The 16,797-nt window shown below is 36.5% G+C and overlaps 1 protein-coding gene and 2 long non-coding RNA genes across 3 annotated transcripts in view; all 3 read right to left on the reverse strand.

The window, feature by feature from the left end:
• Window positions 1-1,523: 1,523 nt before the first annotated feature.
• LOC113463285 lies at window positions 1,524-10,400 on the reverse strand. The gene is made up of 3 exons (XR_003387273.2): window positions 10,285-10,400; window positions 8,647-8,691; window positions 1,524-1,788 (listed from the first exon to the last, which is right to left on the reverse strand). It is a non-coding gene; the product is annotated as an uncharacterized LOC113463285 (long non-coding RNA).
• Window positions 9,300-10,275, reverse strand: LOC113463286. Its single transcript, XR_003387274.2, has 2 exons — window positions 9,948-10,275; window positions 9,300-9,823 (listed from the first exon to the last, which is right to left on the reverse strand). It is a non-coding gene; the product is annotated as an uncharacterized LOC113463286 (long non-coding RNA).
• A 1,975-nt stretch (window positions 10,401-12,375) lies between the features above and the next one.
• Window positions 12,376-16,797, reverse strand: part of LOC113463284 (methyl-CpG-binding domain-containing protein 11-like) — a 30,631-nt gene continuing 26,209 nt past the window's right edge. Inside the window, exons 2-4 of the mRNA XM_039114260.1 lie at window positions 13,600-13,750; window positions 12,630-13,455; window positions 12,376-12,523 (exon numbers count right to left, since the gene is read on the reverse strand). Of these exons, the coding sequence (XP_038970188.1) occupies window positions 12,911-13,455; window positions 13,600-13,750 (696 nt within the window). The 3' untranslated portion in view covers window positions 12,376-12,523; window positions 12,630-12,910. The remainder of the gene's footprint in view (window positions 12,524-12,629; window positions 13,456-13,599; window positions 13,751-16,797) is intronic.

The following is a 16,797-nucleotide window of genomic DNA, read 5'->3' on the forward strand; positions in this document are numbered from 1 at the left end:
ACAGAAAATAAGTTTGCACATAATTTAAAATTGTAGAAAACTTCTACACAACTTTTACAGCTGCAACAACTTTCTACACTGACTTTTAGTCTGCAGAAAATTTGTGCCCAATTTTTAAAGCTGCAGAAAATTCTGCAAATATTTTAAATCTAAAGAAAATTCCTATACAGTTTTTTATGTTGCAGAAAATATATTTGCACTATTTTTAGAGCAATATAATTTTCTTAAAAAAATAATTTTTGTAAATAAAATAATTTTTAAATGATAAAGTTAAAGATTTCCAATCCTATACAACTAAACCAAATTTTGTACCATGCAATCAAATTAAATTTGATAAACAATCAAATAACAATTTCTACTATAATCAATGTCACGTTCTTAGAATGTTAAAGTAATACACCTCAGCCCGATCCTCCTCTAATGAGCATGATCGCTAGGAGGCTTGATCCGAAAGACTCCTCCTGATGCCCAAAAAAGAAAAAAGAAAAGATGAAGAAAAAATGAAAAACTAGAAAGTGTGGAAGCAGAGTCTCTATCGAAGTGCAACAGAGTGCATTGTATATGTGTTTTAGGTAATATCCCATTGCAGTCTATTTACAGACTCTATCCGGATGATCGAGAAGATGTGATTGTTCTGAAGATACATAATGTGTCAGAAATACCGTATATCTTCGAAAACCAATGTTCTTTCTCGAAGAGCCATAACCCTTCAAAAAGAAACATTTGAAATATATAAGTATTTTAAAGCATTTAAACCAACTAAAATTTAGAAGATAAGACTAGTTTATTTTTTAAATTTAAATATTTTTATAAATTAAAACTCTGACACTTCAAATTTTAAAAGCAGTTTTTATGTCTTTCAGTGTCATTCATTTATCATACTACAGACAGGGAGAGACGTCTAGTTTGCAAGTTAAGAGTAAAATCTAAAATAAATAGAGGAAATCCATCATGCTGAATAAAAAACTAGAGAATAGCATCCTGTTCTTCAATAGCATCCTGTTCTTCAACTAGTCACTTAGTGCAACTACGGGGATAGGGTCTGATGGAGATGGAACAACTCTGGTTCCTTCAGCACCCAAGAATTTCTATGACATTTTTTACAGCGGGGGAGTTTTTTCCACTCTCTTCCCTATCATTTGGAGAGATGTAATTCTAGAGGAGTTTTATATGGCTCTTAGCGAACAACCAGCTGCCAACTTCGGCCAACCTCAAGAAAAGAAGCTTAAACCTGGCTCCTCTGTCTTCTGTGGAAATGGGGGGAAATCAGCCTATCACCTTTCTTTATCCAAAGCAAAGGTGTCTCAGGCATTTGGGATCATTTCGGTCATATTGGCTTCTCAAGAAAACAAAAGAAAAGAAAAAGAAAAAAAAAGCTAGAGAATAGCTGGGATGTGGACCTGTGATGCCATTTTATGCTTCACACACTAATCAGGCTTGGGAGCAAGGGCCAACATTGTTTGGCATCGAACCCATTTTGTCATGCCTTCAACCCAAAATTGTAAGCCGGGAGCCGGGACAACTACCATATAGTCATTAAAAACTCTTTCTATAAGTATGAAAGGTATTTCGTCATAATATTATCCACAAACAACGAAAAAAATAAATTACTAATATTCAAATTTTAATTTAAATAACTAATCAAAATTTAATATCCCACAAAACCAACAATTTTTTAAAATCTTGCATCAAACTTTAATAACAATCCTAATCTAGAATAAAAATGTAAAATTTTTGCCTCTAGTCACTCTCCCATAACAAATCCCGAGTCAAGTTAGTTCTTTGAATCTGTACAAATAGAGAGGTAACGATTAATGAGCTATACAATTAGGCAATACTTTAACTAGAATAATTAGGCAATAAGATAAATAATATTTTTTTAGAAAATAAGCATACATAATATATCAATTCAAAGCAAAAGCCAAATATGCAGCTTGATCATACATGCGAATCCAATTTTTCTCAAAATTAAGTTTTCCATTGATGAATCAAATTTCTTTAACATATAAGGTTCATCTCATCAGCTATAAGCTATAACTACATTTTTCCTATAGCAGGCTCATAGATATTGTCATTCCGGATAAAATATATGCTAATATTTAACATCTATTGGCAGGATCCTTTACCAATGTTTGACTCCTATTGGTGGGGTCCTTGTGTTGCACCACTTTTACCGTAAGTCATCCCTTTTGCGGCATAAATTCTACAGGACTAATCAAGTGCCAAGGTACAACCCTCATTAGCAGGGTCCTTTATAGAGTCAGGCTAAAAATTCAAAATCATATCAAATCTTTTTTTTATATAAAACACATTTCATGTTTTATTTTAATAAAAATACATGTAATCAATCGATCAAACTCAACACTTTCAATCATGCATCAAATAATGTTCCACAATATGACATATTCAATAATAAAATAATATAAATCACAAATAATATGACTTAAGATTTAATGAAATAAATATTTATAATTTGCCGATAAATCCAAAAAAAAGGATTACATTACTTACCTTGCTAGTGAAATCATCCGACAAATCTAATTAACTCCAAAAATCTTCCCCAGAGCCTAATATTCAAAAATTATATTTTTTATTAGAATTTAGTCCTGATTATTTTAAGAATAAAAATCCTAAGTCTCAATATCCACATAGGGCTAGTCAAGCGAGAGTGCCTGACATCCCGATTAGGACCTCCTTCACCGAGATCATTGAGGAGGGCCCTTTTCTGGATCCAACAAAATGTTGCCCTATATTTTCTTTACTTCTAATCATCCCCAAACTTGACCTAACACTATGTTTGGTCCTTCTCTCTGCCCTAGAAATAGGGACAAGAGGATCAGTGAAAGGGAGAAATAATAAAGAGGAAAACAATGTAGAGAGAGAAAAAGAGAGAAAAAATAGAGAAGAGAGAGAAGAGAGATAACAAAGCTTCTCTCTCTAATTGAGGAAGGGGAGCATTGTGGGTGGCTCCTGGTGGGGACTAGCAGTCAGAGGATCGATGATTGACCATCGTGGATGGCGATCGATGGCAATAGAGGACCGATGACAAAAAAAGTCAAACAAAACTTCACTAAAATATGGGTTTCAGTCCAATATCTTGAGATCCATGGCATCCCAATGGATAGGGCTCTGACTACGGCTACAAGCTGATATGAGGGATCGGACAAAGGTTTCAACAACTAGCACCGACAATGAAAATGATCAGAAAAAGAAAGAGGGTCAGATGTTTAATAGAGCAAATATAGCATCATCTTTCTTAGCAAAAATTTGCTAATAGCCAACCGAAATCAGAGCTCCAAGAATTGAGGAAGAGGGAGAGGAAGTTCAATCGAAGGACTTTGGGTTCTTACCTGGCTTCTGACAATGCTTAGGTTGCAGCAGTGGTAGAAATCATCCGTGATGGAGCTCGGCCAAGTGCTAGCAAACTCCACTCAAGGTCGAGGTTTTCAATGGAAAATCAAAGAAAAGATGGGATGGCTCTAAAAAGAGCTAAGGATGTTGGAATCCATCTTAATGTCAAATCCCGTCCGATGAATTCAGACAGCAGACTCCCATTAGGAATCTACTTCTCTCATTGCACGTGCCAAGCACCTGCCTTTTTTGTTTTTCTTTTTTTCGATTATGAGCTAATTCATCTATTTGGGCCAAACAAGTGGACCAAGCTCAGCTCCGTATTAGGCTGAGAAGAATTGGGTGTTACATTCTCCTCTCTAAAAAAAAAATCATCCTCAAAATTTTCAAACGTGGTTTCGAAAAGCTGGGATAATTTTGCTTCATCTCATCCTCTAGTTCCTAGGTGGCTTCTCTTTCTGAATAATGACTCCATTGCACTTTAACATAAGGAATGATACAGTATCTTAATGCTTGATCTTTATGGTCCACTATCTGTACAAGATACTCCTCATATGATAAATCTTCACAAACATGTAAGGGCTCAATCTCTAAGACATGATTTGGACCTGTCACATATTTCTTCAACACGGGGATATGGAAGAAATTGTGCATAATGGAGAGCAAAGGCAGCAAGGCAATTCTATAAGCTACCTCACCAAATCTTTGTAAGATCTCAAACGGAACAACAAATCTAGAATTCAACTGCATGGAATACCGAATCTCGAGATTCCCATCGTAGAAGATAATTTAAATCACCAACCTAAAACTCCGACTCCCATCTCCTAAAATTTGCATAACTCTTCTATCTACTCTAAGCAACTCGAAGTCATTCTTTGATCAGCTGAATTTTCTTAATTGTTTACTATACAAGTTTAGGTCCCAACAGTCTTTGCTCACCAACATTATCCCAACAAATCGACAAACGTCAACTTTTACCATATAATACTTTATAAGGTGCCATCTGGATGCTAGCCTAATAATTATTATTATATTTAATATTTATTAAAGGTAGATACTTATCCCACGAACTCTTCATATCCATAACATAGACTCTCAACATATCCTCTAAAATCTGTACAGTCCTCTCTCACTGACCATTAGTCTGGGGGTGGAAGGCAGTACTAAAATTCTGCTTAGTCCCTAAGGCCTTATGTAAGTTTTTCTAAAATTGCGATACTAAGACGGTATCTTAATATGATACAATAGTCACTAGAATTCCATGCAGCCTTATAATCTCTTTTATGTATGATTTTGCTAACCTTTGCAAACTAAAACCAACTCTAATATATGAAAAGTTTACAGATTTTATTAATCTATTCATAATAATCCAACTTGCATCATTACCGCTAGAAGTCTTTGGTAATCTAGTTACAAAATCCATAGTAATATGTTCCCACTTCCACATTGGAATATCAAGAGGGTGAAGCGCCTACTAGTCTTTGATGTTCAACTTTAACTTGTTGACACACCAAATATTGAGCCACAAATTGAGCTATTTCCTTTTTCATATTATTCCGCAAATCTCACTCCTTCAAATCTCGATACATCTTAGTACCTCTAAGATGTACTGTATATCCAAACTAATGAACCTATTTAAGAATTTCCTGCTTAATTTTCTAATCCATAGGTACACAAATCCTATTCCAAAATCTCAAAGTTCCATCATCATGTATTTTGAATTCAGATTAATCACCTAATTTCACTAATTGTCTATTCTTCAATAATTGTCGATCATTATTCTAGGTAATTTTAATCTTTTCTACAAGTGTCGGCTGAACTTGCATATTAGCTAATTGAATCCCTACGTCATGTAGTCAAATCTCTAAATCAAGTCTCCTCATATCTTCCAAAATATGTCATTGATTAGAAATTAAGGCAGCCCTATTCCCTATAGATTTTATAATTAGGGCATTTGCAACGAGATTAGATCTTCCATAATGATAGTTAAACATCAAATCATAATCCTTCAATAACTATAGCCTTTTTTCTATCTCATATTCAGTTCATTTTGAGTAAATATTTTTTTCAAACTTTTGTAATCTATAAATCATACTCTCCATATTCTAAGAGAGGAAACTACCATTGCAAATTCCAAATCATATGTAAGGTAATTTTGCTCATAAAGTTTCAATTGTCTAGAAGCATATGCCACCACTTTACCATGCTGCATCAGTATGCCTTTAAGTTCTTTCCTAAAAGCATCACTATAAATCATGAATCCTTCACTACTTGGGGGTATGGTAAGAATAGGGGCTGAAACTAACCATCTCTTTAATTTTCGAAAACTTTGCTCACAATCCTTGGTCCATTCAAACTTAATCTCTTTTTAAGTTAGATGAGTCAAAGATAAAGCTATATGAGAAAATTCTTCCACAAATCTTCTATAATAACCTGCTATCCCTAGAAAACTACAAAACTCTAAAATATTTGTTAGTATGTTCCATTGAACCATAGCTTCACTTTCATTGGATCTATGGAAATCCATCTCCAGATACGATATGTCCCAAAAATGCTATCTCCTCCAACCAAAACTCATGCTTCTACAATTTAGCATAAAGTTTCTTCCCTCAAATGTTCCTCATGCTCGATTTTACCTTTTGAATGAACTAAGATATCATCAACGAACGCCACTACAAATCGATCCAAAAAAAAATTTGAATATTATGTCCATTAAATCCATAAAGGTTGTTGGAGCATTCGTCAATCCAAATGGCATCACTAAGGATTCATAGTGTCCGTAATGAGTTCTAAATGCAGTCTTTGATGTATCCTCGGCTTTGATTTTCAACTGATGAGACCCTGATCAAAGATCAATCTTAGAGAAAACCTGTGCACTTCGCAACTAATCAAACAAACCATCTATTGAAGGTAAAGGGTACTTATTTCTTACAGAAATTTTGTTCAGCTTCCTATAATCAGTACAAAGTCTCATACTTCCATTCTTCTTTTTCACGAACAATATCGGAGCTCCCCAAGGCGATGCACTAGGTCGGACAAAATCCTTATCCAACAAATCTTGTAGTTGATCTTTCAATTCTTTCCACTCAGTGGGGGCCACTCAATAAAGATCTTTGGAAATCATACCCGAACTTGGTATTAGATTAATTAAAACACAATTTCTGTATCCGACGGCAATCCTTGTAAATCCTCAACAAAAACATTTGAAAATTTATTCACTATAGGAATGTCTTCTAATCTCAATTCATCTTGGTAAGGGTCCCTTACTGAAGCTAGAAAGCCTCTATACCCTTTCTTTAGCATTCATCCAGTTTGCAATGGCAATATAATATGTGGAGGGGTAGCTTCTATATTTCTAATGAAACTAAACTCTATTCACCCGATATCTGAAAGTTCACAATTTTTTTATTATTGTCAACTGAGGCATGATAAGTGGCAAGCTAATCCATTCACTGTATAACATCAAAATTTCACATATCTAACACTGTTAGATTAGCAAGCAACTCTCACGTCTTCTATTTTGATTCTATAGGACTGCATATAGTATTAGTACTCAATATACCTCTTATTGGTGTCTCAACATATAATTTTGTTTTCATAGGTTCACAAAACATTTGGTTTCTAACAAAAACAGTGGATATGAGTAAATGCATAGTACCAAGATCAAATAATATATAAGAACAAACATCAGATATGAGAATGGTACTTGTTATCACTACATTAAAGGCCTGCATATCTTATTGTGTAAAGGCATAAACTCTTCCTTGAGCATTTGGTTTTTGAATTCCTTTCTTATTTTGAGCTATCTGTGTAGATTTGTTCTGATTCCTTTAAGGATAGTTTGCTATTTTATGTCCCTTTTGATCGTAATTGAAGCATGCACCAATATTCCAGAGGCGATCCTCCTCATGATCTCGGCCATAGTTAGAACATTTACCTTTCTAGTGAGTTTTGCCATTTTCTGGCCTCTTAGCTAAACCCTTATCATTCTTATTTTTATTTCACCCTTGAGATTCATCAGACCTACTCGTTTTTCTTTGATTTCTTTACCACTTAGCATGAGTTTCATTAACTTACCTTTCAATTATTAATGCTTTGTTCACCCCATGGATGCATAGGTAATCAACTCATATAGTACCACTTATTTTCTAATTTTAGTCCTCAATCCAATTTCAAATTTATGCACTTGTTCTTGCTCATCTTCAACCATCCTTGGAACAAATTTGGCAAGCACTGTAAATTTAGCTTCATATTTTGCAACTATCATATTTCTTTATTTCAAATGAATAAACTCCAACTCTTTCTATATCCTCACACTCCGTAGGAAGTACTTACCATAATTGCTTCTCAAAATCTTTTCCAAGTGAGTTGTGCCCTATTTTATTCATATTTGTGTTTCAGCATCTGTCACCAATAGAATGCCCTACCCTACAACATGTAGGATGCATAGAGGATCTTTTCTTCATCATGGCATCTCAGAACAACAAATGCTTTCCTCATCTCCATAAGCCAATTTTCAGCTTCCAAAGATTTCAGTCCCCTTGAAAGCTGGTGGAGCCAGTTTCTTGAACTTTGCAATGTTACTTTGCTACTCCTGTTGCTCCCCATGTCCTTGTTGTTCTGTGTATGTCGTTGTAGCTAAGTCTGTTGCTATTATCTCTATTACTATTGGAGCAACTGCTACTGCATTTGCTACTACATCCACGTCGTTCCGACTAATGTTTGCATTAGTTGGGCTATACTAAGTTCTTGCTACTCTGTTTGAGTATTCCTAGAAGGATCAATGACTCCCTCCTACTGAGAAGTGTCATCGACTTGTTGGCGAGTACTACCAACTTGCTAGTTTGATGCCTCTCAAGCAGCATCTCTAATAACCTTTTTCATCCAATGTGGAGGCATCTTCACCTATATCCATCAAACAGCAGCAAAATACTTGATAAAATTATTAATTAATTAGAAGAATGATTAAGATAGCTTATGCAGAAATCATCATAAAGTGGCACTCCAATGCCCCTAGAGTCTATCCATCTATACTCATGTGTCAGACTTTATATCTTATGACATCCACGTATGCTCTAGTACAATATTAACCGTCATGTCCTGGATCTGAAATCACGAGCATGGGATCACAGCAACTACCACAAACTCATTGAAAATTTAAATAACTAACATTCAAAATTTATATAACTAATCAAAATTTAAATTTAATATCTTACAAAACCAACAATTTTCTAAAGTCATGCATCAAACTTTAATAAAAAATTCTAATCTAGAATAAAAATATAAAATTTCTACCTCTAGTCACTCTCTCATAGCAAATCCCCAAGTCAAGCTAGTTCTCTAAATAAAGAAAAGTAGAGAGATAACGAATAATGAGCTACACAATCCAATAAGTAAGAAACACTTTAACTAGATTAATCAGACAATAAGATAAATAATATTTTTTAGAAAATAAGCATGCATAATATATCAATTTAAAACCAAAACAAAATATGCAACTTGATCATACATGCGAATTTAATTTTTCTCAAAATTAAAATTTTTATTATGAATCTAATTTCTTCAAAACATCAGATTCATTTCATCAGCCATAAGCTATAACCATATCTTTTCTCTAGTAGGGTCATAAATATATTAATTTAGGATAAAACATATACCAACATTTAACCCTATTGGTGGGGTCCGTTACAAACATTTAACTCCCATTGATGGAGTCTTTTGCCAATATTTAACCCCCATTGGTGAGGTCCTCATGTTGTGCCACATTTGTGATAAGCCATCCTATTTGCAGTATAAATCCTTTAGGACTAATTTAAGTACCAACATACAACCCCTATTAGCAGGGTCATTTATATAGTCAGGCTAAGAATTCAAAATCATCTCAAATCAATTTTTTTTTTTATAAAACACATTTCATGTTTCAGTTTAACCAAAATATATGTAATCAATTGATCAAACTCAGCACTTTCAATCATGCACCAAATAATGTTCCACAATATGACGTATTCAATAACAAAATAATATAAATCACAAGCAATACAACCCAAGGTTTAATGAAATAAGTATTTATAATTTGTCAATAAATTCAAAAAAAAGATTACATTACCTACCTTACAAATAAAATCATCCGACAAATCCAATTAACTCTAAAAATCTCCTTGAGAGCCTAAGAACCAAAAATTATATTTTTTATCATAATTTAGTCTTGATTATTTTAATAATAAAATTTTAAGTTTTGATATGCTTATAGGACTGGCCAAGTGAGAGTGCCTAACATCTCGATCGGTCCAATCAAAATAATTTTATCTGATCATGGTTGAACTACTATAAATGGTTCAACAGAAATTAAAGATGACCAAATCTAACGATGTCCATAGTTAAGGTCGGCATGCTACCCAGCAGCCATGGATCAGGATCTCCTTCACCAGGGTTGATCAAGATCATTGAGGAGAGCTTTGGATCCAACAAAATCCTGAGGAAATAATAGAGAGATAAATAATGTAGAGAGAAAACAAGAGAAAAAATGGGGAAGAGACAAAGAAGAGAGAGAAAAAGAGATGAAGCTGCTGGTGGGGACTGGCGATTAGAGGACTGACAGTCAACCACCATGGACAATGACCAACGATAGCAGATGGGCGGCGGCAAAAAGAAATCAAACAAAACTACACCAAAATAGGGTCTTTGGTCCAATATCCAAAGATTTATGGCATCCCGATGGCTGGGGCTCCGGCTATGGCTACAAGCTGCTACAAGGGACCGGACGAAGGCCTCAACAACGAGCACCAGCGGTGAAAACGACCAGAAAAAGGAGGATAGATGTTTGATAATAGGGGAAACAAAGCATCAACTTTCTTAACAAAAATCCGACAATAGCCGGCCGAAATCAAAGCTTCAAGGACTAAGGAAAACGGAGAGGGGATTCCGGGCTCTTACCTGGCTCACAGCGGAGCATAGGCCACGACGGTGGTAGAAACCGTCCAGGATGGAGCTCGGTCAAACGCGGGCGAACTCCATTCAAGGCCGTGGTTTTCAATCCAAAATCGAACAAAAAGTGGAGGGCTTTAAATAGAATCGGGGACGACATCATAATCCGTCTCGATGTTAAATTCCATCCGATGAATTCGAGAAGAAGGAAACTCCCACGGGAGTCTACTTCTCTCATCGCACGTGCCGAGCACGTGCCTTCTCCTTCCTTTTTTTTCTTTTTTTTTCATTCTGGGCTAATTCATATATTTGGGCCGGTCAAGTGGACCGAGCCCAGCACCCTATTAGGCTGAAATGGGTCGGGTGTTACACGTCCCCTTCGCAAGCGGCAAGGGCTGTACCATCCAAACGAAGGTTCTACCTAGTGATGGGCATCGGGCCGTGCCTGGCCCGTCCCGCTTTGTTAGCAGGCCGTGCCGGACACAGCCCGCTCAGCGAAAAACGCAAGCCCGGCCCGGCCCCAGGCCCGTGGATTGGCGGGCCAGGCCGGGCACGGCACGAGACGGGCGATGCCAGGGAGGGGGAAGAAAATAGCCATTTCCAACGGCTATTTTTGGTTTTTTTCCAAAATACCCCTCCCAACAGTCCAAAAACAGCTAATTTGAGGGATATTTTGGGAAAAAAAATTTCTGGCTCGCGAGCCGTGCCGGGCCCAGGCCCTTATGGGCCGTGCCGGGCTGGCCCGCGGGCATTGCCGTGCTTGGCCCGCGGGCCGTGCCAGCCCATGCCCTTATGGGCCGTGCCGGGCTCGGCCCGCGGGCCAGAAAATGGTAACCCAGCCCGGCCCCCTTTCATGGGTCGTGCCTGGCACGGCCCGTTACTGTAGCAAGCAGGCGGTGCCAGGCACGGCCCGCTTCGTGCCGGGCCGTGCCGGGCCATGGGCGGCCCGGCCCAGCGCCCATCTCTAGTTCTACCGTCCGACCAAGATTTTGGCGGTAACTAGGAAACATCTTGACTTTATACTTTTGGTCTGCCTGTAGTTTCCACTGGTTCCTACTCTTCAGCTGTCCATAATTCATCAGTGATATGGTCGACCAAATCAATAAGCATTGGCTATGAATCTTCCACAATCCGTTGTCTATCAGGGAAAATTCTATGCAAGCAAACCATCTCACCATTAACGACCACAGAGATCCTTCTTTCTCCACCCTCCAAGAACGGTAGGCAGGTATTGCACGTGTTGCGGCAAGCTTCGCATTTTCAGGTCACTTTTTTGGTAGAATATACCCCACGGTCTTTGCCAAAGTGGAGTCTGCACCTCCTGGCAAATACTTAGCCCCACCAGACTGATAGCTGAGTGCCAGAAGGGTCCATCATGTACTTTCTCAATTGGGGGTCGCCAATTGCTGCTCTCCCCCTCCTATCCCTTAGACCAGTACAAGGGCCAGAACCCAGAGGGGAAAAAGAATGGAAGAAAAATTAGATTCGGAAAACAAAATTGATGATGACCGAGAATGATATCCTAGGAGGTAGAAACAGTCTAGTTGGCACTAAACCTTTAACAATTAGGAAGAAATTTTCTCGGACTGATTAAGAAATGTACATCAGTTGCGCTGACTAATTCATCCTATTTTGAGCCCAAATAGAGAGAACCTCAAATTGGATACCAGAACGTCAAACAATATGGACCTAATAATTAGAAAGAGCAATCCATCATTTAGTAGAATAAAGTAGACTCGCGTATAAAGGATACACATCAAAAGATTAGAAAAATAACCATCAAAAGATTAGCCTTCTTCAAATTTAAGGAAAATTTTTCTTTCATATTTAAGGAAATTTTTTTTTCTTCCTGCATTCTGCAATTTTCTAAGAAAACTTTATTCTTTCTTACAGGCGGAACTTTTCAAATAAACCAAAATTTATCTTAGAGATGGTTATTATAGGAACATAAGCATGTCCTTATACCTTATTCACAGCTCTTCCAACAATAGTCACAGCTTATTTATTGGGAATGAACTATAATACTTCAATTTGGGTTTAAATAAGGTAGACATCATCAAGCAGGCTGTGGCATGTTTAACTCAAGACAAACATATTATCTCACACTGAATATACATTTCATTGAAAAGCAAAAACAAATCCCCATTACCATTTAAAATATGGACTCCGTTCAATCTTTAGCAATAAAACACTGAATGAATAGCTCATACACGTACATTGTGCGCCAACAAGATTTTACCCAGAATACCTGCAAGTTTTCAACAGATATTACCTCTCACATCAATAACCGACAAAGATAACTAATTGGCTATAAAGAATGATAAGTAATAACCTGTAAAGCACAAAGAGCAAACCTGCTAAATGAAAACAAACTTGGCAGTCAGACAAGTTACCACAGTGAATTTAAGTCTGGCCTCATGCACGAAACCTGTGACATGCTATTGTAAAAACAAAATACAAACATTCAAGAATATTGAGTTCACATGATAGGTTAAATGGTATCAGAAGATATTCCCAAGTTACATCCCAGGAGATTCAAACAGGATACAACAATAACTCTCAATGTCCATCACCAACTATATGTTCAGACTTCAGACTAAAACTCAGAAAAAAACAGATTGGAACAGCCAAGTGCCTAACTTTTAATGACTTTCAGCAATTCTGGGGAGGTCTCGGGCTGAAGTTGCCCATCATCAGGGTTGACAGGTGCATCCACAGGAACTGCAGCATCTTTATCTTTGCAGCTTCCTTCTTCTGGAACCTTGCTTTCTTTCACCACTTGCTCAGCTGAATCAGTAGGTGGAGGCAGTATGTCAGTATCAGCAGGGATAACCTTACTGCTTTCTTCCAATTCTTCAGTTTTCTCTCCAATATTTTCTGCTCCCTCTTTTAGTGCAGTTTCTGCAGAAATAAACTCTTCTTTGGATTTTTCATCACCATCTCCATCGGCTTTTACTTTTTCATCAACTGCACCTGTGCCTTCAACTGTTGCATCTTCAGCTTCAACTTTTGCATCTTCCTGAGCTGCAGGACCTTCAGTCACACTATCATTAGCTTTTTTTTCATTTTCTGTTTTTTTGGAGCTTGCTTTTCTTTCTCGTTTTCTGGATTTTTCACCTTCTGGGTTTTCTGCTGCCTTCATCTTTTCATTAATTCTAGCAGAACGCCTAGGCGTTTGTCCTGTTTAAAATCCATGTCAAAAAAAGAGTGAACAAAGAAATCATGTTTGCTAGAATATGTATGCAAAGCTTGTTCCCATGCATGGAAGAGGTGGAGGATTAGCAAGCAAGCATGAGAGAGAGAGAGAGAGAGAGAGAGAGAGACCTGTTCCCCAGTCAAATTCAGAGGATGGTGGATTTTCAGGGTGCAAACGTAGGAAAATTTCCAGTTGTTTCTTATTTTTTATTTCTTCACCATTTGGCGATATGAAAACTACGTCATTTCTACGTGGCGTTCCGACTTTTTTGGGCATCAACTGCAAATGCAGGAAAAGACATTATGTTATTAAGCCAAGAAAATGAAAACGTAAGAGAGTTCTATGTGTTCTTTGTGTCAACTAGTAACAAATACTTCTCCAAGTATGACATCAAAGTGCCAGATTTTACTCCACATCCTATGTGTTCTCTATTGTGTCAACAAGTAACAAATATTTCTCCAAATATGACATCAAAGTGTCAGATTTTACTCCACAAGCAAATCCTGTAGAAAGAGTTTGAGCAATTTTGAACTGAAACAGTTCTCTGTTGAAAAGATATATTTGGCAATTATACTTACCACAGAATAGGACTTCACCCTTTTCCCTTGCAGTACATTAAAGGAAAGATAAGAGGGGAGGTTCCGAACACTTCCCAATTTTGACATCTCCAATACATGTTTGTGTATACATATATCCACAGATATACATATAAATGATGACATATCCATCCCTTTTTGTTTATCCTACCATGGTCCCAACTGCCAACTTAGGAAACCCTCTTGTATATGAGGTCTAAACAGTATGTATACTGAATAAAGGACAGCTGGTATAGATATTTTCTGAAGAAGCAAACCTTGTTGATACAGAATCAAACATGTCCATAATTTCGGTTTTTCACTATCATAATAGTTAATTATAGTAAAAAAATTTGTAATTATAAAAATCAAACAATTGCCCAATTTAAGGGCAGAAATGATATCAAATCTATTGTATAATGGATATGTCCCTGAAGTGCTGCATAGATATCTTTGATAAAGCAGGATTAAAATTTATCAATTTACTATTCTAGCTTAATGCAGCCTAAACTTCTTATGAAACTAAAGAAAATCCTCGCATATTTCAGGTCTCGTGGACTTCCACAGTTATAAAAGAATGAATACAAATGATTCCTTTTAATACTATCCCAGATGACACAGAAATTATATCATACACCGATCTCTGTCTATGAGAAGAATACATGCTTCTGGATAAAGAATAGGAACTAGGTAATTCTGCCAGCTAAAGGAAAGGAAACAACAAATGTTACCATATAAGGATATGACCATGAAGCAATGCCGAGATGTTCCTAGTACATTTAAGACTGGTCAGATAGGAACACTCCCAGGATGTCATACTAGCACCATAAGATGTCAGAATAAACAGAAAATGTGGGAAACACCAGAATGAAGAGGATGGAGAAGATAACCTACTCTAATCAACAAAAGAAGTAAATACTTTGATTATTTAAAAGCTTTGCACACCATATACCAATTCAGATACATCGTTTTACGTAATCTCAGGATTAATAACTTAAAAACCTTTGTAGACCATATGCCATTTCAAATATGTTGTGTTATACACAATCTTAAGATTGATTAAGATAATTTTTAGTCAAGTACAAAGTGTCGATAACAAGATTGCAGTGAACAACTGAAAGTTTCAAACTTAAATGTACATCCTTGCCCAAAACATTCAAAATATCAAAAAGAAAGAAATTTATTGTGAGGTTACAACAAAGTTTATTGTAGGGAATGTGGTGTACAACTAAGTTCATCAGGCAGCACCATAACTGCAGTTTCCATGGTGAGGATGCTGTCAGATTAAATATTCCCAGCATGAAACAAAATAAATGAAAAATTTTCCAATTCTATACATAAGAATGGGCCCAAAATTCTAATGGATTCACAATTAGGGCCAACAAAATCTTCATTTGATGTTTACATAGTAATAGAGCTAGGATAAAGTTCTCTTTGTAAAAACCTACTAGGAACCAAAAGCTAATGAAAGAGCACATCAGGACTGTAAGATAAACAAACATTTTCCATTCAGAACCTTTGTTTGAATGTTTAAACAAAGAAACCAGAAAAGACGATGTAAGAAAGGTTGATGGGTTGTTTTGGTCTTCAGTTATTGGGATGATTAAGTGTAAGGTTAAAAACAGTTATTCAGAAATATTTTCAGGTTTTTTATAGACAATATTATAATAAGAAAGAGAAACATGTTGTCCGAGCATGGGGATTCCATAGGCTAAGGTTCCTTTTTGATTTAAAAGCCACACGGAAGGTTTTCAAGATACGAGGGCAGAGATCCATATATTTGGTATAAATACCTGAAATAAAATCTAATAATAACATTGAAGTTCACTGACAAAAGAGTAATACAGCATTCATGGCAACTTCTAGATTGAGAAAATCATTGATCAGATCTGATCTTAGGTACAGGCTGTGCAATAAATTTTAATTCCACACTCAGCGTAATTGAAAATTGAAGAAAGCGCAAAAAAACAGAAAAATACAGAGAAGAAGAAACAACAGGGAGAGAAAATGGATTTGGACGATCCAATCAAACTGAGGGCATCAGTTATACGTTCTTACAGATATGCAGTGCATAGAAAATTTTGACTTAAGCAGGAGCAGAAGTTGTTAATGAAACAGAATAGGATTAGAAAAGTACAAAGGGATGAGAAAGACCAGGAACAAGAAATGACTTGAAAGGAGCCAATCCCCAATTTATTATCAAAATAATTGACTCTCCCTACAAAAAACCAGTCATCCCTTGCTAATTTACTAAAACAAGCCAACTCTAATTCCTAAATTATATTTTTCAGATTTTTAACATGGTTTGCCATACTAATCCGAACAACCCAGTACTAAGCATATTGTACTGTATTAGTAAAGTACCATTATGGTACCGAGGTTCAATATAGCGCAGAGGCTAAATAGGCTTGTACCATGTGGAGCTAGCGTGTTCTACATGGCATTCTATTGTCTCAACCCATACCATCCAATTTTGGGTGATAACATAGCTGCGGGTGAGAAAAAGGTCTCCCAACCCTATGTCGGTACAAGGAGTTTATTATACCATACCAGCAAGCTACCAATACATTAACCAATTTTGGTGCAATGAACCTTGACTCTTAACAAGAACAGAAAAACTGAAAAAACTCAAATATTAAGATCCCTTATGCATCTTGCGGTATAGAAATATCTCCCAGAGCAATTAACTAGGCTCCCAATATATCTCATAGATTCAGGAATTCCTGCAACATGGAAAATGTATGAATTGCT

Source organism: Phoenix dactylifera, chromosome 16 (genome assembly GCF_009389715.1).
Source record: "Phoenix dactylifera cultivar Barhee BC4 chromosome 16, palm_55x_up_171113_PBpolish2nd_filt_p, whole genome shotgun sequence".
In the NCBI taxonomy this organism is placed as follows: Eukaryota; Viridiplantae; Streptophyta; class Magnoliopsida; order Arecales; family Arecaceae; genus Phoenix; species Phoenix dactylifera.